This window comes from Falco biarmicus, chromosome 6, assembly GCF_023638135.1.
Source record: "Falco biarmicus isolate bFalBia1 chromosome 6, bFalBia1.pri, whole genome shotgun sequence".
Taxonomy (NCBI): Eukaryota; Metazoa; Chordata; class Aves; order Falconiformes; family Falconidae; genus Falco; species Falco biarmicus.
In genome coordinates this window covers 50,502,968-50,530,107 of record NC_079293.1, presented here as the reverse complement: position 1 = coordinate 50,530,107, position 27,140 = coordinate 50,502,968, and the positions used below count along the sequence as shown (strand labels likewise).

The window sequence follows — 27,140 nt, the reverse complement described above, 5'->3', positions numbered from 1 at the left end:
TTCATATAATGCTGAACAGTTTATTAGAAAACCCAACCAGTGCTAATCCTCAGAAGAGATCAGGCTAGAGACTTCCCATTTACTACTAGGCAGCTGTTGGGAACTGTCACAGAGCTCCTCTGGAAGTGATTCTTGTTACTGATCAAGTTTCCTCCACACAGTGTTAAATTCAGCTATACACCCTCTGAGGCAGCCTTACTGTTGACTTGGATATTTATCTAAATTTCTGGGACCATCTACTTTGCTGAGCATACATGCACTTTTCTAGTCTAGACCATCAATACTGAGGTTTCTGCAAACAGTCGGAATCAGTCTTTTCAGTTCCCATTGGTTGGATCCAATATGTGCCATTAACAATGTGATCCCAGAGTATGGTCCGTGCACTAATTTCTGTGAAAATGGGTTTATATGTGAACAATCAATATGATTCCCATTGGAGAATAGTTTAAAGTCAACATGTCTTTAGTATTGATTTATCTGGGACAACAGGAAGCTGAGTCTTTTTGCATGAGAATCACCAGTAGAACACTTTAAAAGCTTCTATTGACATAAACTACTTGCAGTTTGCATGAGAGAGGTGAGACCCCTTGCTTTTTGTTGCATACAGGAATTTATTCTATCCTAGTAAGTTTTACCTGTACTTTTAGTCCACAGGATAGAATTCCTAAGGTTAAGGAATCAGAAGCATATTCAGTGGGAATTTAGCTTCCTAATTTTTACCCGTACTTGATTTTATCTACTCTATATTTTCAGAACTCTGAACGGCAAGGAAATAAGCTTTGGAGACCATGAGTATCTCCAGCTCAAAGGAAACAGACAGATTACACTTCTGATGTCATTCAAGAGATGTCTGTGTGAAGACAAAGGAATATACTCAAACAGCATGAATATAATTTCCTGCAGAGGCAAAAAGGAGAGGGGAAAGATCCACAGACCCTACCATAAACCAGCCAGAATTCAGATCCCTACATACAAACTGTTCATCATTCTCTTTTCAAGCAAAATAATCCACCCATCTCTTTGGATGTTATTTCAGGTTACAGTCTAGTGACAACCTCATTGTGCAGCTGTGGCAAAGTGCTTAGCATGAGAGCAAAGGAGAGAGTGCCACCGGTAAGTCTCAGTGGGAAAGAAATTGCAGAGGCTGAAATCAGCCAGTGCAGATGGAGCATATCTGGGAGTGCAACACCACAGGGCAGGGACTGCAACAACTTGGAAACGTGGCAGGCAAATCTGCTTCATCAGTATTCCCAAACATAGGGATGCAAAATCAGTCAGCGTAGGAATGAGGAACTCCACACATCCCACAAACGCCCTCTACCGAGAACTGCTTCTAGCAGGGAAAAAGGTTTCTTTCATGTGTTTGTGCAGCAAAAGGCATTTGATAATTTCAGGGCAAATTCCAGATTTGCACATCACAACAAACTTTCTGTAGGCCCATGAAAACCCAAGCCTATCTTGCCACCAAAACTACCTGCAGTAAGTAGCCTTTAATTAAGTATGCATGTTGGCAAGCTAAATGAGAACTGTGTTCAAATGCAACCCTGGAAGTGATTATGTTTGAAGGCCTGATCATCAGTCATGCATTAAAAAGAAACAAAGCAACAAACTAAGAACAAATACTATTTTATTTTAAACACAGAGCATTAGGAACTAAGCCTGAGAGAAATTTTTGCCATATCACACATCAGGCCAGTAGATACAGCTGGAAAAAGTGGACATGCATTGTAGCAGAGTGACTTGTCTCTGACAGTCAAATGTACAATAACCTGAAGTCAGTCATGCTTTCTTTCTTGTTACTTGAATACTGGCTTTCTTAATTTGGTGGAGGGTTGGGTTTTTTTTGGCAGAGTCTTCCATTGCCTTTCAGCTTCTTGAGTCAGGGGCTCTATTTAAAGAACAGAAGGATACAGAAACAGATCACTTCTCCTATCCCCAGGTTTCAGACCAGGTAACAGGGTTGCTACTGCTGCTATGTGGGAAGAGTAGACAGAGTTGGAGAAAGGTGAGGATGGAGACAAGGGTTCTCTACGTGGGTATGAAACACTCCATATTGTGGAGCCTCCAAGGAGGACAAACATTCAGCTTCTAAGGCCACATACCTAAGGCCAGACCTCAAACTCTGAGGTTAAACATCTCAGCATCAACATGAGTTCAACTATGGCTGCTCAGGGATAAGATCTAAGAAGCAGCTAACTAATATAAAAATGTCAGATGTATGCCATGCAGCTCTTCCACCTTCCAGACTCTAGATAACAGAAGCAACTACACTCTGGTCAGAGCCAGACTGTGTCTGCTGGCAGTACTGTGCCTGTGCAGCACTGGGCTGCAAGCAGTAGTTTGTGGCCTCCCAGGCCTGGCAAAGCTGCATCAAACACCGATAGGGAAATTCCTCTTTGTTAAGCCTGCATGACTGGACACAATGACTGTAGAAAAGAATGCTAGGGTGATTCAGCATGCCTGTTTCTTATTTTTTCAAAATATGCTTTTAGATTAAACAGACTTTGCATTAATTAAGAAAATGAATACTGAGGAAGAAGTTTTAAGGATGACACATCTCCCCAGATGGAGTGCCATGGCTGAGCTCACACCCCTGTGCAATAAACCCAGACTCCCTTTGGTCCATCCCTCTCAACTCCCAGACCTTGCAGCCTGCCCGCTATTCGTCATGCTAAACATAAACCAGCAGGCAGGCAGGAGGACCTGAGGAAGTCACCTGCCTCCTAAGCCTCCTGTCCAAGCAAAAGGTGAAGCAAACTCCATCTCAGGTCCGAATTACAGCGGAGGCACCAGTCTGCAGCTAGCAGGGGCCTCCGCTGGGCCTAAGCATCAAAGGGGGAAGTCTGCAAACCAAAATGGCAATTTAGGTGATTCCAGCACTAGGCAAAGGTGAAAATCTGGAAGAAGAGGCTGTTCTCCAAGATAGAAGCATGCAAGCTCTCTCTTGGCTAACAAAAAATTAATCTTACTGTTACCAGTTCATATTTTTTTGTGCCATTTCGTTTTGTGTCATTTTCACAGTGCCGTGTTTTCACAGCACAAGGATAATAGGTGGCATTACATTTAATCACACTAATAAAGCAATGAACTGGGTGCTTAACATTAAACATGCAGTTCATCCCTCTAAGCACAGGTGCAGCTTCATGCATGCAGTTAGTTTCCATTTGTTTCACTGTGATTATTCAGTAGGGCTCCAACTTGCTGAGGAGTTAAAGAGCACACTGCTGAGCTGCAACCCTCAGCAGAAAGCCAGGCTTAAGACTCACTTAGAAACAAGTGTGATATCAACATCTTCTATCCCAGTTGTCCATGACAGACAACCAACAGACAGCCACTCTTGCAGATTCAGAACAAATAATGATTTTCTGTCAAGAAAGTCCCAAAGAACGGCTTGAGTTGCCTTAGCAGACTGCACAATGCCAGCTTACTCTACTACCATCTCAAGTTATCCTCTTAATGCAGTGTTACAAAGCACATTACTGAACATACATGACAAAAGGAAATCATTGCTACTACTTGCTTATAGTGTGAAGATAATGGGCTTCCTGTGCTTCAGCTCACATGACATGTAGAGATCCACTTCCAAGAAACCAACAGTTTTATTGTGGGTCCATTCAGCACATTCAGTGGGATCTGAGTGCAGACACCCATGGGGTTTCTATTGGGTTTACCTGATATCCTGTACAGAATTCATTTTTTATTTCAATGCAGCTGTATTCCTCATGTATAAAGTGAAAGCATGTTGCCAGCAGCAAACTTTTCTTTTAGCATCTTTATCACAGGACAGAAATTCAAGTTTCCATAATGTTACTGAGGTCATACAGTGCATGTATTGATTGTCTTCGATTAGACAGTCCAGTCAGGTAAGTAATTATGCTATCCCCACCTAACAATAAAAAGATACAAAGTAGCATTTATTGCAGGTTTTTACCTAAAGTGTGTTCTTAAATATTTTTTCTATCTGTAGTGAAATCAAATGCTTCCTGACCAAACTTAATTATTATTGTGGATTCATGTTCACTGATTAATGTAAAAGTAATCACTACCCTAGTAAGTATAATAAAAAAAAAAAATGAAAAAATCTATCTCACTTTAGAAACAGAGGTTTTCAGTTTTCCCATTGTTGCTTTTTTAAAAAATTCTGCTTAAAAAAGATCATAAAAAATACCAATAAAAGTATTCTTGGAAGTATGTTCAACATTAGGTTTTCAATAGCAAGTCACATTTTAAAAGAATTAAATGATGGAAATATTATCAATATTAAACATCTGTCCAGCATGCTGATCTACTTTAGCAATTTTATAGTATAGTGGAAACACTAAACATTGCTTTTGGATGATAATTAAGCTCCATATGTATCATGAGCAGAAGAAAAGCAACTCACTGTAATGACATCTTGCATTTTTTGTGAAGGTTAGCCACACATCCTAAGAACCACAGTATTTTATTGTAGAGAAATGAATCTGGGTTAATTAACAATATACAGCTGTGGGCTGGCTTCAGGGGCGGTGGGTTGGCTGATGTGGATAAGGTGCAGCTGTGGCTGGTTCCTGCTAAGTAGTTAAATAGCTCTAAGGGATATGGAAAAGGAGCAACCAGTGAAAAGAGATCTGGTAGAAGCAGAGGGAGGAGAAAGAGTGCCCTGGAAGTAGGAGAGATGAGGAGCAGGACAAAGCAGAGACAAGAAGCAGAGGGACTAGCCTGAAGAGTATGGACAAATGGCATGAACAGTAGATGAACTGTTGAAATCTTGTGGGGGATTTGTGGCTGTGCTGGGGCAAGGTGCAGGAGCTATTTATTGATGTTAACCTGGTATGGCGTGGTAAAATCCTTGTTGCAGCTGGCTAGTTTTGAGAGTGCTGCAACATTTTATTGCAGATCACATGGCACCGTGATGTATTATTGCTCTTAGCTCATTCAATGTATACAAACCTTAGCATTCTTTCTAAGCAGTGGAGCAGTAGAAAGTTTAGAAACCCCGTTTCAGTGCTACTAATACAGCAATTCTTACAGTATATTTATCTTCAGGAGATAAATATTTAACTACCTGAAAAAGGAGCTGTAGTAAATAGCACACTTATTGAAGTGCTTGTCACTTTCTTTGTAATCCAGCTACTTTAGCAGATGCAGGACAGGTTCCCCTTAGAAAGGGTGTTCCAATGTCTTACAGCAGTTACTCCAACTGTGCTGTGTGTTACCTTTAAGTTGCAGCAGCTGAATTCACATATAAAATGAACCCAAATCCACACCTCTTCCCTCCTCCTGCCTGTTTCCACGGAGGGGGGATGGGAAAATACTATTTGTTACATCAGCTTGAAGCCATGCTGCAACTGGTTATAAAGGAAGCTCTCCCATGAGTTTAGAGGCAAGAGAGTAAATTCCCTTTAGGATTTGGTGGCTGGATTTCACTTTCCTGTGCATCCTCTTCAGAATGCTGAGTAAGCTACTGTGCACCAGTGACTGAATAACAAGCTACCTCTTCCCTTCCTCTGGGTTTCCATCTCCATCCTTCCTCACTCCACCTTCTCATAAAACTCCCACTAGGTTCAAACTGACAGGTTGAGCCAAGTTCCTATGCCTGTTTGCCAGCAGGAGTGTGTGGTGCATACATGAGCTCACATGCATAGCTCTGGAGTTCTTTCAACTGTCCATATGGAGTATGCCGGCAAATTATTAATAGCAATTATTGCCATTAAGTTATTTGTAGCAATATTGGAGTGGTTAATATTGTTTCCTTTAATACGTTTGCCGTTGTTTCATTGAATCCAGAATCTTGGACCTACAGCTTCCACATCTGGTTGCATACTACTTTTTTATTGGGTTTAGTTAAAAATAAGTTATTAAACTCCAGACGGTGTAAACTGAACTGCTCAGCAGCCCAGGAGGCTGCCGCTGTGCCCCACCTCAGGGCCGGGGCGGTCGAGGGGCAGTGCGGGGGCCGGCGCCGGGACGGGGTGGCAGTGGGTGCAGCGGGTACCCCCGGGCGGGGCGGCAGGCAGGCGGCAGGGCGCGGGGGGCACCCGGCAGCGGCGGGGCAGGGGTGGCCGGCGCTGCTGACGGTGCCGGGCGGGGATTACCGCCTGGGGGCCCCGCTATCGCCGCGCCCGCTCCCTGCCCGAAAGCCGGAGCCCGCCCGGGGGCGACGGGCGGAGCGAGCCGGGGCCGGGGCTGGCTGCGCAGGGCGCCTTCCCCCGACATGTCCCCCAACTACATGAGGAGCTTCTCGGAGGGATGTGTGAGTACGCGGGGCGGACCCGGGGCCGGCAGCCGGCAGCCAGAGCTCCGGCCCCCGACGGCCAGGGAGCCGCGCCGCGCCCCCCAGCCCCGGGCACGAAGCCGCGGTGCGGGGGGTCTGCCTGCCGCGGCCGCTCAGCAGCAGCAGCAGGCCTGCCAGGGTGCTAGGAATGCCCCTGAGGGGAAGCCGACATGTAATTTGCAAGAATAAGTATCCTTAGGTTTGATGATGAGTTATTTTGGCATCATTTGACATCGCGTAAATCAACAGAGCCGCAAAACGAACGGACTCGCGGTCGGAGCGCTCAGCTCTGCCTGGCGCATTCTGCACCAGCAGGATACGTGTAACGGCGGTGAAACAAATCAACTGCTCAGTGCTGGACGAATGTTTACATAAATTTAGCAGCAACAATAAAAGCTTCTAAGCCATTATTTTGTTAGAAAGCTACTGCAGCCTTCATAGGCAAACCCCCTCCTTTTTAAAACAAATAGAATAAAATAAGTATTTTGGATAATGAAAAAGAGCAAGTAGGCCTCCAACAATAACGCTGTTCATTTTTGTTTTCATGCTGAACACGTCTGTGATTTGCAGCTCAGGCCACCAACGGTCATTGGCCAGTTCCACACGCTTTTCTTTGGCTCGGTTCGTATGTTTTTCCTCGGCGTTTTGGGCTTTGCTGTTTATGGCAATGAGGCCTTGCATTTCAGCTGCGACCCAGACAAGAGAGAGGTTAATCTTTTCTGTTACAACCAGTTCAGGCCTATAACTCCTCAGGTAATTTTTTTTTTTTTTAATTGTAGAAATCCAATGTTAAGAAAATAAACTGCAGAAGTTAAACATAGTTGTTCCATATAAGTAGTAACAACTGACTGGGCTAATTATCACTTAGCTTTTTCATGAACGGTTTCCTTTTAATAACCTTTAATCTGTGACTAAATATAGAGTTGTGTTTTCTGTCCTTTGTAACAACAATCCTCACAGTTCAGAAACCAACTGAACTTTGCAAATTAAAAACATAACAGTGATTTTTACCTTTATTGTCATCTGTTTATACATTTGTTATATATTAAAAAACAGACTTGCAAAATGTTCCAGTATGTGCATGTTTTAGCTGTCATAATGCAGTTGTAAATGATCTGACAACTACATTTCTGCTACATTTTAGGTATTCTGGGCGTTACAGCTGGTGATTGTACTGGTACCTGGAGCTTTTTTTCACCTTTATGCTGCATGTAAGAGCATCAAACAGGAAGATATCCTCCAAAAGTCGTTCTATACAGCTTTTTATATCTTCTCTGTTTTCCTAAGGATTATCCTTGAAGCTGTGGCTTTTTGGCTTCAGATTCAGCTCTTTGGTTTCAAAGTGAACGCAATCTACATGTGTGATGTGAGAGCACTTGAAAAAAAGTTTAACATTACCCGGTGCACGGTGCCAGAGCACTTAGAAAAGACAATTTTTCTTATTGCAATGTACACGTTTACTGTGACTACAGTGGTCTTGTGCATTGCTGAAATTTTTGAGATCTCATGTAGAAGGCTAGGTTTGTTAAAAACTCAGTGATGTCAACCACTTCTAGTTATTTACCATCCAGTCCACCTGCAGTTTTAAAACAATGATTTCAAGCTATAACAAAAAAGTATCTGTCCTCTATGCAGTGTTGCAGAAGAGAACCACACTGGTGATTACTGCTGCTGGAGAGTAGTCATCTGACACTTATTCCTCATCTAAAAAACTACAAATAATCTTTTTTTTTTCATGTCAAGAACAAAGGCAATAAGATTTACAAGCATAATATGTGTTCATGACCTGCCACATACAATAGTTTTGCCTCCAGAGGAGTATCTGTATGTGAGCAGGAGGTTATTTATAAACATATTTTTACTCACAGCTTTTCTAAACACATGCAATTCAAGGTAACAAGGTTCTTGACCTTCCAGGAAAAACTATTCCAAATTTCTTACATATTCTTATGGCTTGAGAATTAAGCAGTAATGGTGGATAATGTCTGGGTACCAAAAAGCATTCAAATATTTTCCCAAGCTGTGCCACTGCTGCAACCTGCATCTCAGACCCCAGGGGCAAAGACTCCTGGTTAGGCTGTGGTGAAAACATATCCATCAATATCAACTTACTTTGCCAGCAGTCCAGCTAGTGTCATAAAGACTAACATGGTATTCTTTGTGCTGATTGGAACGCCTTACCCTCATTATGTTTTGGCTTACGATGTAGAAGACTTCTACTAATTTTGTATGATCACATTTTAAAGGGGTAAAAGGGCTTTATGCCTTCATTTTGCATAAGAAGCTTAAAAGTGTCAAAAGAAAATCTTGGAGAAAAGCCTTTCCTGGGTGCGATCATGCCTTGATTTCAGCGAGAGTTTTGCTTGTGTGTGACTGCAGAACTGGGTTTACAGAATATTTTGCTGTGTGTGTCACATCTAAGTTTTTATTGCTCTGACGAAAGTTGCTAGAATAACATTTAAAAAGAAGTCTACATACTAAAATTATTGCATGCAAGAAGTGTATTTGGATAGGTTAGGTCTTGAACTTTATATAGGTATCTGGTATTTTTGTGTGCAACAGCTTCTTCTTAAGGACTAATAGACATCTTGAACTTAGAATTGATTTAATTCCTTGTGCTGAAGTGACGTAACAGAAAAATAAAAAGCAGATTTCAGAACTGAAAGGAAAGGAGGAGGTAGCTTCCCTGTATAAAATATACACAAATAGCAGTCATAACAATTAGCTATTTCCCATTTGTTTTTCAAATACCCTCATCAATGGAAGGTTGCTTCCTCTTCCTCATTCATCATTTCTGTTCTGAATCTCAGTGAAACAAGAGACAGATTCATCACTACTTAACAGTGATCCAGGAACCAGCCAGGAACCACATTCAGTCAAAAGGAATCCATCAGCATCTTTGGACACAGTTTGAGGCCTGTAACACTGAAGGGAGGAACATTTTTGCTTCTTGAATCAAATTCAACTTATGTGAAAACATTCAGTATAAAAGTATAAAAAGTTGAGATCCCAGTGACAGCATTTGGGTCCTTTCAGGAATATTTGGAAAATTGTGGGAAAATGACTACAAAATCTTTTAGCTAGCTAAATTAGCTTAACTAACTGACTGTTCGTTAAGCAGATCCAAAAAAGGTTGGGTCGCAAGAGCCTTGTAAACCTCACCCACAGAAGTAGTCCTCGTTACATAAATGGAATTGCATGATTTAGGTGTCTTGGATTTGATGGATTCTGGGCCATTTAAATCAAAGTGAGTCACCACTAGATGTATTAATTTTTTTAACATGCCTATCAAGAACAAGATGTTAAATTTCAATACATTCACTATATTAAAGCATTAATGTGTCATTTTTTCCCTATGGAAATATATTGTATGTTGTCTTAAATACATGTCCAGTTAACACTATCAGATTTGCACAAAATTGAACTAGTTATTTTATATTTGTAAGCATTATAATTGGAATAAGAATCACTGTGCTAACTTTTTGTTTGCATAATATACCATGTGCTTTGGCCGATAGATGGTTTTTTGTTGCATACACTGGTATCCATCTGGAATTATTCTTTGCAATTTAAACTTGTAATCTCAGATAAAAAAATACCTATTTATAAATAAAATACAATATATATTTTACTACTAAAGAATTTACTTCCATGTGGTAGACACAGTTGTAACCAACTGTACTCAAATCACACTTAGTTAGATGTTTGTATAACAATAAAAAACCTCATCACAACCTCATCAGTATTTTCCCTGGTGCTTAATATTTCTATTGCTTGTTGCTCTTCTTCTGTAGATTTTAAAACACTTCAGAAAGGTCAGAGGAGTGCCAAAACCCCCAGCCCCTCAGGGGATTTCCTTGTTACCATCAAGAGCCTTGCAGAGACAGGACTGGCATGGGACTGTCTGAGGACCCCTGTGGGACTCTAGGCACCAGATTACCCACCACCATGCCCTTTCCCTTGGTGGTCAAGATCTGGAACATATGAAAACATGTTGTTCTTCCAAATGGGATACAACGCAGATTTTTTCTGCATTTCCGGTGAAATTAAAATTGTCAAATTTCTTAGTTTGTTTTTCATTTAAAAAAAATTGTGCATTATTGCCTTTTAGTGCAGATGTTTTTCTGTGACTGATTCCATCATTAGTTTCTGAAACATGTTGATGGATATATTACGTCCATGTAAAGAAACTATTTCCCCATGGTTGTCAACACTTCTCTATCCTATATTGCCATTTGTTTTCCTAGCATTCATTGTATTCTCAAGTGTTTCTAAACTTTTCTTTCTTCTGCATCTTCCAAACTCCCACCATTTCTATGCTCACTTACATTGCTTTCTATCAACTTCCTTCTACCCTTACTCCCTCTGCGATTTATAACATATCTGCATGCGTTTCTCAGTGTTGCATTGATTGTATCTGAAATGCTTAGCAAATAGTTAGAGAAGATCCTGAAGACTTTTTTTGCCATTATCAAAGGAATAATATAATACACTTGGTGTTTCTTTGATTCAATTTTTTTTTACACAGCAAACATGAAGTCCTGTCTCCCAGAACACAGTAGGAAGTGTTTTTGTTGCTTACATCAGGGTCACATTATAAATGCTTCTTGTTTTCCACCATACTCTAGCTGCCTCATTTTCACAGACAGCACTCAAAGCAATCCCCAGATCATGCATTTGCAGTCGGTTTTGTCTCTAGCAGGGTATCATGCCCATTGCAGTTCTCATTTAACAAAGAGCTGTAATTGTTCCCTCCATCATCTTCAATGAAACAAATAGACCCAGTAAGTGACGTGATTGCCTTTATATCAAAGGTATAGATGCTCAGGGCCAGCCAACTTCCAGTATGTCACCACAACATCACAGTTCTATCCCAGAACTCCTTGTTTTGTTCCTTTTTTGGCTTCATTTCTTCTGATCAGCCATCATTTCCCTTCCATTCTCTTTTCAGCACTCTCCCATGATAGCTATTAGACAATGCAGCTACCTCTTCTACCATGTGTCTCCCTCCAACAGGCATCTTCCTTTACACCCTGGAGCACTGACATTCTTTTGTCTTGCAAAGAGCTGTTTTGAGACCAGGAGGAAGTGTGGCAACAGGGCCATTTAAAAGAAATGTTAAAATCATTTTACTATGTTGTCAGAATGAGAAGATGACAAACACTGAAATAACTTACATTGCAGTTTCTGAGATCCATTTAAAAACATTTTGTTTCAACAGTTCCCATTTCTTTTGCTGTTCTTAACCCCTCTCAGCAAAAACAGAAATCCCTGGAGGTTCCGCAGAGAAGACGTTATCTGGGAAGCGGTGATCCAGGAAGATGTACTTTCCAGGGCTGGCGGACTTGCTGAGAGCTGCCAGGAAGCAGCCCAGTCCAGCGGAGTGCTGTGAGCCAGGCCACGGCCGGGCAAGGCTTCCCCTGCCAGCAGCAGGACGAAGGGTGGAGGCCCAGGAGCGGAGGCCCAGGAGTGGAGGTGCATTTCAGTGCTCGAGGGCCTCCCAGACCTCCGGTGAGCCTCGGGGTGGCACAAGGGGAAGGTTCTGCAATCTGAAAAGCGATTTTACTTGCAGATCTGCCTACACGGGTTAAATCTACACGGTTCTATGGGCTGATGGGCCAAAGGGGAAGAGAAGGGCCAGGACCAGGCCACCATCCCCATGATGGACCGAGGTCTCCAGGCCCCTCCACAGGGCGGCTGTGGGGCGCGTTTCAAACACTAACGCAGCCACGCAGGCGCCGCATGAGGCTGCACGTCCCCGCGGCCGGGCGGGCGGCCGGACCAGTCCGACCGCCTGCGACGGGCCACAGCGCGGCTGAGGCGCCCCGCCGCTTCCCCCTCCCGACCAGCAGGGGGCGCGCTTCCCAGGAGCAGCGCCACCGGCGGCGGCCCGCCCACCACGCACGCGCCCCAGCGTCCCGTACCGGAAGCGGAAGCGGCCGGCGCCAGCCTCGGGAGCGAGAGCTGCTGTGGGCCGTCAGCTGCTGCCGCTGTGCCCCGCCGCCCGCGTGATGGCGGCTACGGCGCTTCCCCCGCTGCCGCCGCAGTTCAAGAGCATCCAGCACCATCTGCGAACCGCTCAGGAGCTGGACAAACGCGAGCCAGTGGTGGCGTACTACTGTGAGTGAGGCGGCCGCAGCGCCGCCCCGCCCCGCCGGCCCCTGAGCCGGGCCCGCCCCGCCCTGCCGCCCCCCCTCCCCCCCGCGGCTGGCGCTGCCACCACACGCCGGCCACCGGTGGTGGAGCGCGCCGCTCCCTCGGTCTGCCGGGCAGGTCGGGGTGCGCGGAGTGCCCGCCGCATGTACGGTGAAGGGGGGGGGAAGCCCCACCCCAACCCTCGGGGTGGTGCTGGGGGCTCAGTCTTTGTCAGCCGCTTCAGCTGCCAGCCCCAAGCTGCCTTTCACGTGCTCTGTTTTTGCAGAGCTAAGACTCTTTATAGTCGCGGGTGTGTCAGCAGCCTCCATATATGTACGCACGTGTATAAAGTCAACTCTTCTGTCTGCGCTGGGGCAGTCCTGATAATTATCGCAAAAAACTAACATTCGAGAGTGTTTTCAGAGTTTTTCTCCTGAAAAGACCTGCTTTCTGTCCTGTATCTTAAGTAAGCAATTTAGGTTTGAGAGTCTTTAATTCTCTTTAATAGTGTCAATTTCCTTTCCTTGTGGCTTTGTCGTTTCTTCAGGGTTCCCTATGGTGGAGAGTGGGTGGCTCTTTTTTTGTTTGTTTCATTGAAATAAACACAGCATAATCTTGCTGTTTATCTATCAAATTAACATGTAAATTTTCTAAGTTAATGGTCGTCAGGGTGGTGTCTGAGCTTTTCTAAAAGGCCTTCCACAGTTAATTAAGAAAAGCAAGCCTCTTGCTGCAGTCTTAAATTCCCTCACAGTTGTTAATCACACTTGGAAAGTTTCTAAGACAAGCATATCACCAGAAATGTATGCTTATGTTGTTCGGTTTTTTCTTTTTATTGAGGTGTGAGGAGGTCATTTTGGGGGGTTTACATGGCAATAGCTTGTCTTCAAGAAGAGTTAAGTATAAAAGAGGTATAATTGGCCGATTAATTTGTGAGACAGTCTTAAGTTTAGAGGATTAACTCATGAAATTCAGGCTTCAGAAGGCTCTGAAAAAACTGTCAGCCAAATGTCAGAAGAATAATTTTAATTTTTATGTGTTATGCAGGAATACCTTGCTAATGTGGAAAAGTGCCACCAGAGAAGTGAGATAGCCACGTGTTAGAACACTGGATGTTCTCAATAGTACTTGCTGTCTCTTGGAAAAACACAGGACAAATACTTGGTGTACCAGGAAGCACCAGCTAGGTCGAGCTCCACAAGTTTTTTTTGTTTGTTTCTTTGGGTTTTTTTATCAGATGTAACACCCTGTCTGCCTACATAATAAAAATACTGGAGTTTTAGTGTAGGTAACAAAATACAAGTTTGTTTTTTTTTATAAAACATAAATATTTTGGTGGCTGATCTTTTTTTCTTAATATCTTCTCCATTCTTAAACTTAATGTAAGTCTTAGGGTACAGGAAAAAACCCACAAACCTGTGTGTAATCATTGTAAAGTCCATTGCATTATCTGTCTTAAGTACCCTGAAAATTTGTGTATCATATTTTTTCATTTGAGTACTTCAGCGTATCAGGTTCGTTACTGAGTACAGAGGAGACTATATTCTAGAGATATCTTTCTCATTACATTACTACATAAAATAAAAAGCAGTGACACCTCTTTTTCAGGATGGGTCTTGCTTGGACCGTTCGGTTTTTTAAATACACAAAGAAGAATTAATTTTCACCAGTGTTGCACTGATGGCACTTACTTCCTTGCATGGTGTGTGAGTTTGTCTGGATTGACTAAAATGAAGAATTCCTGTTTCATAGGTAGTTGTTTGGGGTTTTTTAAATTTTAATTCTGGCTTTGAAATAAAAAAATAAGATTTATGAACCATTCATTTTGAATGTTGTGGGTTTAGAACAATTATGTGGAATCCCAAAGTATTAATTATTAATACTGCTTCTGTCACAAAAATCTGTATACTTCTAGCATGCTATGAATAATAAAAAGTTTCCTAAAAAGGCAGGGGTTTTTTTGAAGAGTAAGTCTGGAGATGCAAAGAAATTTCATGATATGTTTCAGATAATGATTTGAAAGCAACACAGATTTAATGTGGAGTTACAGCAGTGTTTCTCATGAGAAGCTTCACTAAAAAAGTGAGCATGTCTTTGTTGAGCCTTTGAAATGTGTTCCAGAGGAGCTTTATACGTTTGCTGTAATGTATTTTATGGAAAGAACGGTGTGAGGAAAGCTTGGTGTGTGTGTGCTGGAACATGTGGTGTTCTCTGTCCTGGTGCTCCTCCACCAGCTCAGTCTGCAGGCAGGTGCCTGGCACCTCCTCGCACGTGGTGGGACCGGGAGGGTGGTGTGGCACAGCAGCCAGTTGAGGGGACCCTATGGTGAAAGGTCCTATGGTGGAACAGTGCGGCATGTTCCATCACAAGGCTGCTTGCACAGCAGAGGGGGCACACCTGAATTTTGGTCATATGATGGATGTAACTATCAGTCTGAAGAAAAGAGTAAGGTGTTTATAGCTTTGGACTTTGGAATGTTGCCAGAAGTGGTTCATCCCTAGAAAAAAAGCTTTGGTTCTAATATTAGTGTTTCCACAGCACAGTAGTTTTCAGTATGGGCATATGTTTGCAAGGTTTTGATTTATGTACATTTTAGTTCAATTCCACTTGTATATTTCTGATAATAAGAGCTGTGTCACAAACTAATTTGATATAAGAAGCACGTGAACTCTGGTTTGCAACCTAAAATACTACTTTCTGTAGCTTAGCAATAAAATTGTCAGGAGGAGCTACTTACTGCTCGTGTTAATATTTTTGTTTCTCAGCAGCATCCACTGGTGCTAGAGGTGTGCTCTTAAAGCTGTGAATTTGAGTGGTGCTTACACATGTTATTTTGCATACACCATTTCAAACTTTTTTTTCTGTTACGTTTTTGGGTGTGGTTCATTCGAAGACTTAAACTAGTACATACCTGCACTGCCACCTAAAGAAGATACTGTAGTAGTTCTCTGTTCTCTCATTCCCAACCCTGATTCCTTCAGAAGCAAACATTGATGTAATTGTGTGATGAACACCAACAATAAACTATTTTTCAGCCAGGCCAAATCACTACCGCTTAAATAGTTGTGCTCCCACACAGACAAAGAAAAGGAACAAGGCACAGGGGCTGGGGCGAAGGCAGGGTTCCTGCTTTTTTGATATTGCTGGCATATGTTGATTTAAAGAAACTGTAATTTGATTAACATTAATCTCTGTTTTACACGATATGGATAGCTAGAGCAGGGTTGATTAATACAACTGCCACATAATTTTCCACATGAAAAATAAAATGTTGAAGAACAGCTTTGATGCTCTTGTGCACCATAACACATCACAGATGCTTTTTGTTATACTTGCTAGAAATACTTCAAAATTTTTAAAAAAAGGTTTTATTTCTGGTAGTCCTGTGTATTCCTTACAAAGCCTACATGATGAACTCCATTTTTAGATACTCAAATTCAAAGCAGCATATGATGTGTCACTTTGTATTTGTTTGTAAACTGTTACTTTTTTTAGCCCTAGCCACTGTTTGTAGATGAACAAAATTGATTGAAGCAATAAAAATATATTTGCTTCTGGACAGTATGTACCGTAAATGTACTTGGCTGTAAAATTTGTTCTACTTAGACCATAGACTGTAGAGAAATGAAGAAACCAAGTTTTATTTTAAGTCATACAGGACATGATCTCAAAATAATTTTCCTTTTAAAAAGATTACTTTATGGTTAATGCAAGCATTCAGTGCTGTGGTGATCTACTACCTTCTTTTGAAATGATTACCTCCCCATGTGGTACCTTTTGTCATGTTTCATGTTATTTTGTTAATCATTGTCATTAAGTGTGTAGCTATCTCAGGTTCAGTAAAGGTCAGCTGATTCAGTAGGTATGAGGGAATACCAGTAAGGATGCTACATTGAGTGCCTAGCAAAAGGAAGATAAGTGTTTGGTGGTCAATAAAGTAACTTTCTTATGTTTAAAAACTTACGGTCTGTTTGACTACTTTGAGATGTTATTCTGCAAACACAAGGAGGCAGGCTTTGATAAAAAAAAAATCTCTGGCGTTTGTAATAACTAAAGAAATTGTATCTCTAACTGGGCCGTAGGCAGTTTGACTCGGCAGTTATTTTTTTGAAAAATTGCAAGGTTTGAGAGTTCTGCCTTCCAACCTCTATTTAAGTGTTTAAAGCAAGATTTTCCTTACTAGCTGTTGTTTAACCCTTCAGTAGTGTTAAACTCTTTCCAAAGATGATTGGTAGTTTATTTTATACTTCCATACTTACTGGCTGTTTTTTGTTCTAATGCAAAAGCATCGAGAGAATGCTAGTGAGTTGCCAGGAAAGCACTGATGTTTCATGATACATAATATCCTAACATGCAGCAGTGTTTGGATATCCAGTGAATTCAGCATGAAAAATTATGATCCTAGTAACTTCTGAAAAGCAGGGCTGCGATAGTTTTTGCTTTACCTGCTAATCAGAAGACATTCATGTGGGATCAGTAAACTTCATCTGTTTAAAAAAGGTATGAAGAAAATCTACAATTCTCAAGTTCTTGAGATAGCAAAAGCACCAGAGAAATCCTTCCAAAGGATCTTACTGTTGTGTTAACATTTCTGGTTTTGTGGGATCAAGCAGGAGAGAAAAGCAAAAGACTTGGTGGGATTTTTTTTCCCACAACCGGTTGACAACCTCTTGAATCAAAAGTCATTCAGCTTTTAAGAGAAATACTAATCTGTTAAATGTGACTGGTTTTTTACTTTCAAGTTTAGTCAGACATCCATGAAACAAGGTTCTCGCTGCATACCAATTATAAGACTTTTTTTCTTTTTTTTTTTTGTTAATTAAAAAGAGAGAGACAAAAAAATAGAGTTCGTGGGCTGACTTGGAACTTGGGAAATAATAGCTACTGTGTAATTTTACAGTTGGAATACTGTTAATTTTTCACTGACCTTTCCTCAAGGCAGAGGAAATAACAGACAAATATTTTAATTGAGCTTTTAATTTATTCAACTTTTTATTGTATCTTGATGCACTTTGAACGACTAATTTAGAGCATGCATGTAATTCAGAAGTATTAGTGGAGATAAAAGTAACTGGTCTTTGCTGTATTTCACTGCAGATGTTCTGCAGATACTGACTTCATTTAGCTGGGACATTGTAAAATTGAAATGCATTAAATAATGTTCCTATAACATTTCTTATCTAATAAGATCAAATTCCTGAGTTTTCAAGTTCAAATATTAATTTTCTGTATTAGTTTTGTATAATGCATTTGTAAAAGTAAGTTTTCCATATTCTCATCTTACTGGTGGCAGAAAACTGTTTTGTGTGATGCTAATACTGTAAATGATTCAAAGTCTATTATTAGAGATTACATACTGAAGAATAGATTTAATCTGTTCTTTACTCAGGATGAGTTAATTGAAATGGTCAAATATTTTAGTAGTAGATATCCATTTCATAGTGTACTGTGAGACTTGCTTTGGTTGAGCTTGGTTGAGCTACGAGTATATAAAAATATTTCTCAGTTTATAATCTGCTCTGACAGATAGGAATGAGAACATAGAATAGAGCAAGTATATTTCAGAGACTGAAACTTTATTTCTGAGGTATGTGGTATAAAATTACTGAAGTTCAGTTGTACTGTGTAAATATACTAACATGCATTTTTCCCACTTTACGGTTCATTGTTTTTTGGTGGATCTTTATTCAACTTGAGCTGCTGGAAGTAGAATTAAGAACTGTCTTTTCCTGTCTGAGGTTTGCTGCTGCTTCTGAAGAAGGGATGCATCAATATCAGCATTCTAATTTGCAGAATCACAGAACTGTTGAGGTCAAAGGGAACTTTGTATGTCGGCTAGTCCAATCCCCTGCTCAAAGCATGGTCACTAGTGCAGGTTGGTCAAGACTGTGTTCAGGCAGGTTTTGAATATCCCCAAGGATGGAGACACCACAGCTGCTGGGAGCAACCTGTTCCAATGTGTGATTATCCTTACAGTAGAAGATTTTTCTTAGGTTTAAATGGGATTTCCTGTATTTCATTCTGTGCTTATGGCCTCTTGTCCTGTCGCTGGGCACCAGAGAAGGGTCTGGCTTTGTCTTCACTCCCCACTGCCCCCTTCCCCACATCAGGTATTTATGCAATTGATAAGACCCTTTAAGCATTCTCTTTTCAAGACTAAACAGCCTCAGCTCTCTGTGTCTTCTGGCATGATAGATGTCCCTAGCACTTTACTAGCTTTGTGGCCTTTCCTGTGTCTCTTGCACTGGGAGCCCAGAACTGGGACCCAGTACTTCAGTGCTGTGTAGAAGGGAAAGATCACCTCCCTCAATCTGATGGCCATGCTTTTCTTAATGCAGCCCTGCATGCTATTAGCAGTTAGGGTCAGGAGTGCACTTTGGAAACTTGTGTTCGTCTAGGGTCCTTTGATTTACCGCACAGAGTAGTTTGAGATAGGTTTCTTCCAGTTTAGTTTAAACTGGAGGGTGTTCCAAAGAAGTGCTTCAAATCTGTGCTGTAATCACTACACGCTGTTTAGTCCAGAGTAGCTGCCTTCTCCTTTTGCCTTCTTGAGATCTCAATTGCTATAAATCCTACAGTTCAGGTAGTTTTTCTGTTTTAATTAGAAATACTTCATTTTCTTTACTAAACTATAAAGATAAGCTTTGAAAGAAGCAGTAGTTTAGAAACTTATGAATGCCACGTATCTCTTACTCCAATTTTACAAGACCAAAATTGGTCCTTATATCAACCTGAAGAATGGCAGTGTAGAATACAGAGTCATTTCCTAGGATTCATGATAGATATTACTAGATTACTTGTTTTGTCATCAAAATGTCGTAATTACTGCTCTTGTTTGTAATTGCAAAACACGTTTTGATTGTTCACAAGTTGCTGTTCTTCAAATAACAGTGAATTATAATGCAGTTTACTATAACTTTCAGTAATTTTAAGTAAGAGACATTTTACTTGAGATAGTTTTGACCTGACTATGTTTGTCTATCATGTAACATAACCTTGAAATAAGTGTAATCAATCCATTTTCCTCTGTAGGATTTAGAATATCTAAAAGAATCTGAGGGAAGAAGGAGTCATGATACTATGCTTTTTTTTTTTTTTAGTTTCTTAATTAAATTTGCCCGTAGTCTTCCTTCTCCCTATATTTGCCTCAGATTTTTTTTTCCTTGCACTTTTCCTTGCCCTAGTTTTACTTGAAAATAAATATTTTAAAGTGATTTTGTTTTCTCTGGAATGTTTCAGATTTTTAACTGATGGTGCCAGCCTAATATTTACCTTGTTTTTTGCCAGTTTCCTTAAACATCATATAATGAAGAGGAAGTAGAAGGCCCTTCGAAGTTTGTCGGTGCTATTAAATCACTTTTTAAAAAGTCTTTTAATTCAGACAACTTGTACTTGGCCATGTAAAATTACCATGTATTCATGATCTGCATGCAGGAATTACATTGATGAAGTATGATACATTAATGTTCATGAAAGCAAGAGTAATTTTATTTTTCTTTGCAGGTGCGTTCTTTAAAAAAATACATTTGCAGTAGTTTGAGTATAATCCAATTTAATGTTTTTGAGTCCCTTGCTTCCCACCTTTGTATTCAAGCTGTTGTCTTCCTGTACCAAGCAGTAAACAAACATTTTTGTTTCAATGATGGGACACAGCAAAGAGGAAGGTGTAGAATATGAATGAATAATAAATTACATCCTGAAAAAGTTTTCATCTCTCAGTCGGAAGTTAAGTTAAAGTCAAAATATGGCCAAAGTTATGGCAATGTTTTTTCTTACTATTTAATGTCCATTTGTTACTATCAAATGTAAAAAATATTCCAGTTCCTAGTATTTCTTTTTTTTTGCTACACTAGGGAATTAAAGGGAGGGAGGGGAAGAACTGTAATCTTTGATCCTGTTAGACCTGGAAAAAGAAAGATGGATAGTAGGACAGAATTTAGAAGATAGAATCAACCTATTGTGCATGCTTGCTGGCTGGAACTGTTTTTCTCCAGTATTTTCACTTGGCACGGAGTTACTTTAAAATGGGAGTGCGGGGAGTTTCAGTTGTTATCCAAACATAAATCTGGAATAACTTACTGTGTATTAGGAATTAATGCCTGGCTTGTACTAAAGACAAAATACTCACTCTGAAATTGTGCTGTGTATTATTAGCAAAGGAAAAATAACATGGTATTACGTGACATAAATAAAAGCAGAGAAATTTCTGTAAAGCTCACTGTATAGTTCTATCCAGCACACCCACACTGAAGTGTTTGCTGAACAAGAATTAAGGGCAACAAATCAAGACATAAATTTTGTAGTTGTCTTGGCAAAACATTTTTCTGAGTATGATTACTTGCCAACTCTTTATGAATTTGAAGATAAATGTCCTGTCTGTAAACTGAGAGCAAACTCTTTTTTTAGTTAATAATTGGTAAAACAGTTCTGCTTTCGTGCATAAAAGATTACAAGTTACTTTAGCTCTACTTATAATATTAATTAATATTTAGATGTTAACTCTATTTAGTCTTCTTTACCTCCTTATGCTTATACTACTGTTGGCCACACAAAAATCTTTTTTGCTACTTTATTTGGATAAAGGAGGCAAAAAAATACATCTGTTATGAAGCCAAGTGCATAAAACAAGTTTAAGAAGAACCAATAATTGCATTCATTTATTTGGTTTCAGGTATTACAGATCTTCATCACGAATAGTGCAAAGAAATGAGAATTACAGGTCACTTTTTTCCAAGATTCTTCAAATACTTCATTTAGGCTTTAAAAACTTGAAAACTTTTGCAGCTACAATGTATGGGTTTAGTTGTCTTATTATATCAGAATTTTCAGCAGCTTGGCTGTTTACAGAGGAAATTTTTTATCAAAAGTTAGCAAGCAAATGGCTCCTGTAAGTCTAGTTCTTTAATTTTACAGTACATTACTGTGGTTATTAGGGACGTGCACTTTAAACATTTTTCAATGTATAGAGAGAAGTTCTGAAGAGAAAACTGAAATAATTTTCATGTAAAATGGCAACTCGTGTAGTATTTTTAAAAGGTGAAATAATACAACTGTAATACCAAACACTTAACAGGATTTCTTTCTGTGGTATCCGTACTGTTTGGGAGATTAATTTCTACTTACTAGAAAGAAATTGAAGCACTTACATTAAAGCAATTTTTTTTGTGACTTAGCAAGCACGGTAGTAATACATTCCACTGCTTTTGCAATATTGCAGAAACCAGAACAGCTGTATTTAAAGGAATGTAAACAATTATTCTGTCTTTTTTCAGGTATAGGGGGAAAAAACTGAACTCATGTTACATTTGGCTTTTTCTGCAGAAATGTTGGAGGTGGTAAACCTTGGCCTTCTGCTTTTGAGTTCTTTGCTACTTAATTACCAGTCAACATAAACAGGGAGGACAGTCCTTTGGCCATTAATTGCCAGTTTAAACTTTCACTGATGATATTAACAGAGAAAATTGTTTTGCTCATTGCTACTGAAAAGACAATAATGAACTATTTGCCCATTTGCTGCAACTTAGACAGGAAAAGGACATATTTCCTTCATTAGATCAAAGTGTATCTTTCAGTTACTGTCATGTATCCTTACCATATGTAATATTTGTGTGATAAACTACACAAGGAACAAAAGATACTTAAGAGACTTCTGACACCTTAATTGGCAAAGGTAGCAGTATCAAAACCAACACAAACCGACATGGTCTTACAGTTAGCCTTCATGCAGAGCACTTGGGACATTTCAAAGTCAGAAAGAGCAGGGGGAAGGATAACAGAAGATGCAGACACGGAAAAATTTGTGTTTGGAAACAAATTGAGATTCTTTGCCCTAGAAATAAGATGTAATAATAATACTCAAAAATGCAGAGTAGAACTAGTAGACACTTTTTCGTGATGTCAGTAATAAGGCAAGGGATTCATGGAATCATAGAATCATTTTGGGTTGGAAGGGACCTTAAAGATCATCTAGTTCCAACCCCCCTGCCATGGGCAGGGACACCTTCCAGTAGACCAGATTTGTCTTTCTTATAAGCCCACTTTACTGAAAGGCCACTGTAAGGTCACCCCGGAGCCTTCTCTTCTCCAGGCTGAACAACCCAAACTCTCTTGGCCTGTTGTCATAGGAGAGGCGCTCCAGCCCTTTGGTCATCTTTGTGGCCCTCCCCTGGACTCACTCCACTAGGTCCATTTTCTTATGTTGGGGGCCTCAGAGCTGAACGCAGTACTCCAGGTGGGGTCTCACAAGAGCAAAGTAAAGGCAGGGAGAATCAACTCCCTCAGCGTGCTGGTCACAATTATTTTGATACAGCCCAGGATTCAGTTGGCTTTCTGCACTGCAAGCGCACGTTGTCCGTCCATGTTGAGCTTTTCATCTACCAGCACCCCCAAGTCCTTCTCCTCAGGGTTGCTCCCAGTCTGTTCTCTGCCTGGCCTGTGTTGGTACTGGGTATTGATTACTTAACTGCTTTCAGATTTACTTCCAGACTACTTTTTATACAGATAATTTCAAAACCAACATTTCAAAACATTAAAAGAATGGTTTTTTTTATTTCACTAGCGTCTGTAGAGGCAAATACCAAAGTGTTTCCTTTTCTTCCTATTCTGTTTCTGTCGGAGAAATCCCTAGTTCTCTCAGTTTTTCAACAATTCACTTGCTGTCTCCTTGATAAGTTTAATGATAAGTTCTCAACCCCCAAGCCCCACTTGTGACTAGGGCAGCACTGAGTAAAGCAGTAGGTCTGCCTAAATGTACTTAACATTTTGTTTGTCACAGGTGAGTTTCAAACTGTGGAGAGCATACTGTCCTTCTCTATGTTCAGTTCATCAATTGGAACTGATGTTCCAGGAGATTTTGGCTGGTAAGGTATGGTTTGTATTTTCTGACCTGCAGGTTGCCTCATACTTCATCACAATCGGTTTATTGTATCAAGGTACTTGAGTCAAGACTCCCTTTCAGTACTGAATGGTACTAGGTAGTGATGCTTTGTCAGTTCGAAGTTTTCACAAACATACTCTTTCCTGATCACCAGTTATTTCAGAAAGAAGGAATAGCTTTTGCCCTTACCTCAACAGCTGCCTGCCTCATCAGAGGCCTGCCTCTGGGCAGGTTTTGTTATGCAGTACTCCTTTCAAACATATTACTGTATCTGAAGAAGTGAGTATGCAAAAATTCTGAACTTTGAAAGTTCTTAAAGATTGCAGTAGACTCTCTTGTTAGGGTAACTTAAGTGTACTTTGACCTTTTACTAGTTAAGATCTTGCAAGAAGTCTTTCTAGTTTATATAGATGTTGATACAAATCAGGGTTTCATGGCTAGATGTGCTGTCTCATATTGTAAATTGTGTGGTACACAGATTTAATAGCTGTGACAGGTGGAACACAGCTCAGGTGACATTAATAGTTTGTAGGATGTCTCTGTTCTTAATACCTGCAGAGCTGCTGCTGCTAGAGCTCCTTGATGTTTTCTCAACGGTCTGTGTACACTTTGGGTAATAGTCCTTCAATCTTGAATGACCTGAGGACTCTTGGGTACCTTGGTCCCAGAGTCTTTTGTTAGCAGGAAAGTGGTGTTCATAACAGTTACAAATAAGCAGATCTAATGATTAAACTGATACTCAAGACTAAAGACATTTGCAAAGTTTCCATTTATATGGAAACAAAGTTCTTTTTATGTATATGAATTATGGAGAGAGATGAAGGTACATACTTCAGCAAGTAAGATAAATCTGTATCTAGTAATGACCAAGGGTATTCTGAATTTAAATCACCCTAACTCATATCAGTATAAAATTAATTTACTTTCTTCTGAAAATATCTGATATTTGTGTCTTTACAAAAGAAATAACTGATCCAGATGACCATAGGTCTAGCATCCATTATGTTAATTCCTAAGTTTTTCATTATTAAATTATACCATGAAATGTGTTCAGGGAAGTTTACAATCATGTATGTCCTTAAAAATCAGTTTAGTTGAAGACTGGAAGTGTTAGCTCCTTATCATGTGGTTATGGTATTTTAATTGGCAGTAGAACTGAACTAATTTGAGTGCCTTAGATACAAATCTCTGTATCTTTCGACTTTACATGTGCAGGTTTCATAATTTTTAATATGAACTAGTCAGTCATTTACACCTTATAAATAAGGTGAGCTTAAAAGGATGTATCAGTAATTATCTTAATATTAAATGTTGTCACTTGATGAAACCTACATAGCGTAGAACCTACACAGCAATTCTTCTTAAAATTGCTGTCTTTCATTTGTCGTGGTCAGTTGTTGTAGTTGGTTATAGCCGTTATTCATTCCTGAAATTTTGCTCAGAGTAGACTTTTTCTTGGTTATTCTTTAGTGAAAACTTGAACACAAAGGTGCTGGCTTGTTTTATAAATTGTAGAAATAGAGAGGCACTGGAGGGCACAAGTACTTTTTTTTTTTTTTAATCTTTAAATGGCTGGACAGCTCAACAGCTTAATGTTCAAAAAATTTGTCAGCTTTGCAGTCCCAAATATGGAATGTATATTTTGTCTGGTTTGAATTATCAATTGTATATGAAACATTAAATATTACTTAATTTATATGGAATTTTAATGATGCTCACCAGTAGAACCTAGGTAAGGTTTGTAGAGAGAGATCTGATTTTCTTAGACAGCCTGATGATGATAGATGGAAGACAGACGTGCTTTTCCGTAGCTTAATTCCGCACACATCAGGATAAGTGCAGTTTGAAAATATCTGTATTATATTTGTATTTACTGAGATAATTTGAAAGGAAAAGGCTATCTGGTACATGAAGAGATGCTTGGAAGGAGAGAGATGGTCAGGCTGTGAGGGAAGTAAGGATCTCTTGCAGAACTCTGTATCCTGCAGGAAGAAGTACATTGCGGTATGCCATAATAACTGGCTCATTATAGTATTTGGTAGAGCTACAGCTTTTAGTTCTTAAGCTCTGCATTTGAAACTGTTTCGTAGGACTCCCTTGAGGGTCAGGAGTGAGAATTAGTGAAAGGGCTACTTTGTGAAAAAAGTTCTGCATTGTGTTACTGAATGTTACTGTCCATTTTCCCGTCTCTGTGTGTGAATCCCAGTAAATAAGTTGCTTAATTTTCCCCCATAATTTCCTGAGACACATAAAGTTCTACCATATGTGCATGTTTAAATTTCATAGTTTTTGGTAGTAAAAAGTTAATTTTTAATCAGAAGATGTTAACAATTCATTTTCAAGGTCATATGAAAAAATGACTACTTGCAGGGAAAGCTTAATAAAGTCTGGTCTGATTTAAAGATGAGGTTTGTGTCTTGTGTCTTTTGATGTTATATATTAGATGCTTAATTCTGTTAAATAGATGCTTAATTCTGTTAAAGTGGAGTTTTAAAACTAACTGGTTCCTGCTACATTAAGTTCTATTTTGGAGATATATCCATACACCCTATACATATATGTAAGTCGTGAAAATTATCATTAGAGATAAAACCCAACTTGAAGCTTCTGTTTGAGAGGCTTGCAAACATGGGTGGTGATTATTTACAAAAGCACTTAATGCTGCATAATGGTGATACAAACATCAGTCTGAAATCAGCAGGAATACTCACTGAAAAAAATAAAGCATAAGTCTTAGAAAAATATGTCCTAATATCTCTGCAAGACTGAATATATCTAGATTTCACTGTCATTGCTTGCTAGTACTGCAGTAGTATATTGTTAAACCATGAGAGGAGTTTGTCTTTCTGATGTGTTGAGGGGGCATTGCTTTGTTTGCTTGTGGGTTTTGCCTTAGATAATAACTTCTTGGGTTTTTTGTGTGTTTTGTCACCTTCAAAGGTCGCCTGTATGCAATGCAAACAGGGATGAAGATTGATAGTAAAACCCCAGAATGCCGTAAATTTTTATCAAAACTTATGGATCAGTTGGAAGCTGTAAGTAGAATTTATTGCTCTCCTCTAAAATGATTCATGATGCTTTAATTTTTATTTAAGCTTCTGCAAATACTGTTTTTTCTTTGTCATCGGTCATTGATGCAACTATTTCTGTATGCAGGTATACTGTATGAATTTAAATTATATGTAATAAATGGCAGAAGGATTGAAAGGAAATAAAATTGTATGTGTGTATGTATGTTTATATGTACGTATGCAAGCACAAACATAACTGGAATTTTATATAGCAGACATTTGCCATAAGATTCGTTTAGACAATATGAATTACAATATTTATACATATTCTCATGAGGAATTGTAATTCATTACAAAATAAATAGAGGTGTTCTAGAAGACTTTTTTTATTATTATTATTTATTTGTCTTTGATTCCTTGAAGTCTGCAAGAGGCTAGTCTAGTTCTTGGGTGCTTTTGAAATTTTTGATCTAAACTGTTGTACCCAGGGAGTTTTTTAAAACATTCTCTAAAAGATAAAGATACTTTTGATCATCTCCTCTGTTAGAGATTGGGCTTCTTATACTATGAATTTTTGTAAGCAGTCCTATCTGTGTGTGTAAGAGATAGCTATGCCATGTTCTTTTGAGTAGACCTGATAGTATTAGCAAACAACCTTAAATAAAGTAAGTTAAACAAAGAAAGATAAAGTAATTTTACAAATGGTCAGTTTAAGTTCCAGGAGCTGTTTATATTCATCTGCAGTAGTTTTCAATAGTCTGGAAGGAAGTAGTGTGTGAATTTTAAGATATAAGGGCTTCTTTGGAAGCAGAAAGTAAAGCTGAAAAATGAAGTAGCCGTTCTTTTTGTGTTCAGTAGTGCA

At 39.6% G+C, this 27,140-nt stretch overlaps 2 protein-coding genes across 6 annotated transcripts in view; both read left to right on the top strand.

The window, feature by feature from the left end:
• Positions 1 to 6,143: 6,143 nt before the first annotated feature.
• Positions 6,144 to 8,772, top strand: GJE1 (gap junction protein epsilon 1). The gene is made up of 3 exons (XM_056344350.1): positions 6,144 to 6,235; positions 6,827 to 7,009; positions 7,401 to 8,772. Exons 1-3 carry the CDS (start codon positions 6,197 to 6,199, stop codon positions 7,794 to 7,796), a joined length of 618 nt encoding a protein of 205 aa, XP_056200325.1. The 5' UTR covers positions 6,144 to 6,196; the 3' UTR covers positions 7,797 to 8,772.
• Positions 8,773 to 12,186: 3,414 nt separating this feature from the next.
• Positions 12,187 to 27,140, top strand: part of VTA1 (vesicle trafficking 1) — a 39,580-nt gene continuing 24,626 nt past the window's right edge. Inside the window, exons 1-3 of one of the 5 annotated variants that reach the window (XM_056343028.1) lie at positions 12,237 to 12,376; positions 14,000 to 14,143; positions 26,208 to 26,302. In XM_056343028.1, coding sequence (XP_056199003.1) covers positions 14,122 to 14,143; positions 26,208 to 26,302 — 117 coding nt within the window. In that variant the 5' untranslated portion in view covers positions 12,237 to 12,376; positions 14,000 to 14,121. Of the gene's footprint in view, positions 12,377 to 13,999; positions 14,144 to 21,699; positions 21,727 to 23,165; positions 23,256 to 26,207; positions 26,303 to 27,140 lie in introns of those variants that run through there. The other 4 variants (XM_056343027.1, XM_056343025.1, XM_056343026.1 and 1 more) reach the window with 4 other exon arrangements.

Bases quoted from the DNA above. Each gene is read 5' to 3' on its own strand.
- GJE1 (XM_056344350.1), top strand. From the start codon at position 6,197: ATGTCCCCCAACTACATGAGGAGCTTCTCGGAGGGATGT. The intron at 6,236-6,826 runs GTGAGTACGCGG...TGTGATTTGCAG, and splicing joins GGAGCTTCTCGGAGGGATGT to CTCAGGCCACCAACGGTCAT. The intron at 7,010-7,400 runs GTAATTTTTTTT...GCTACATTTTAG, and splicing joins TCAGGCCTATAACTCCTCAG to GTATTCTGGGCGTTACAGCT.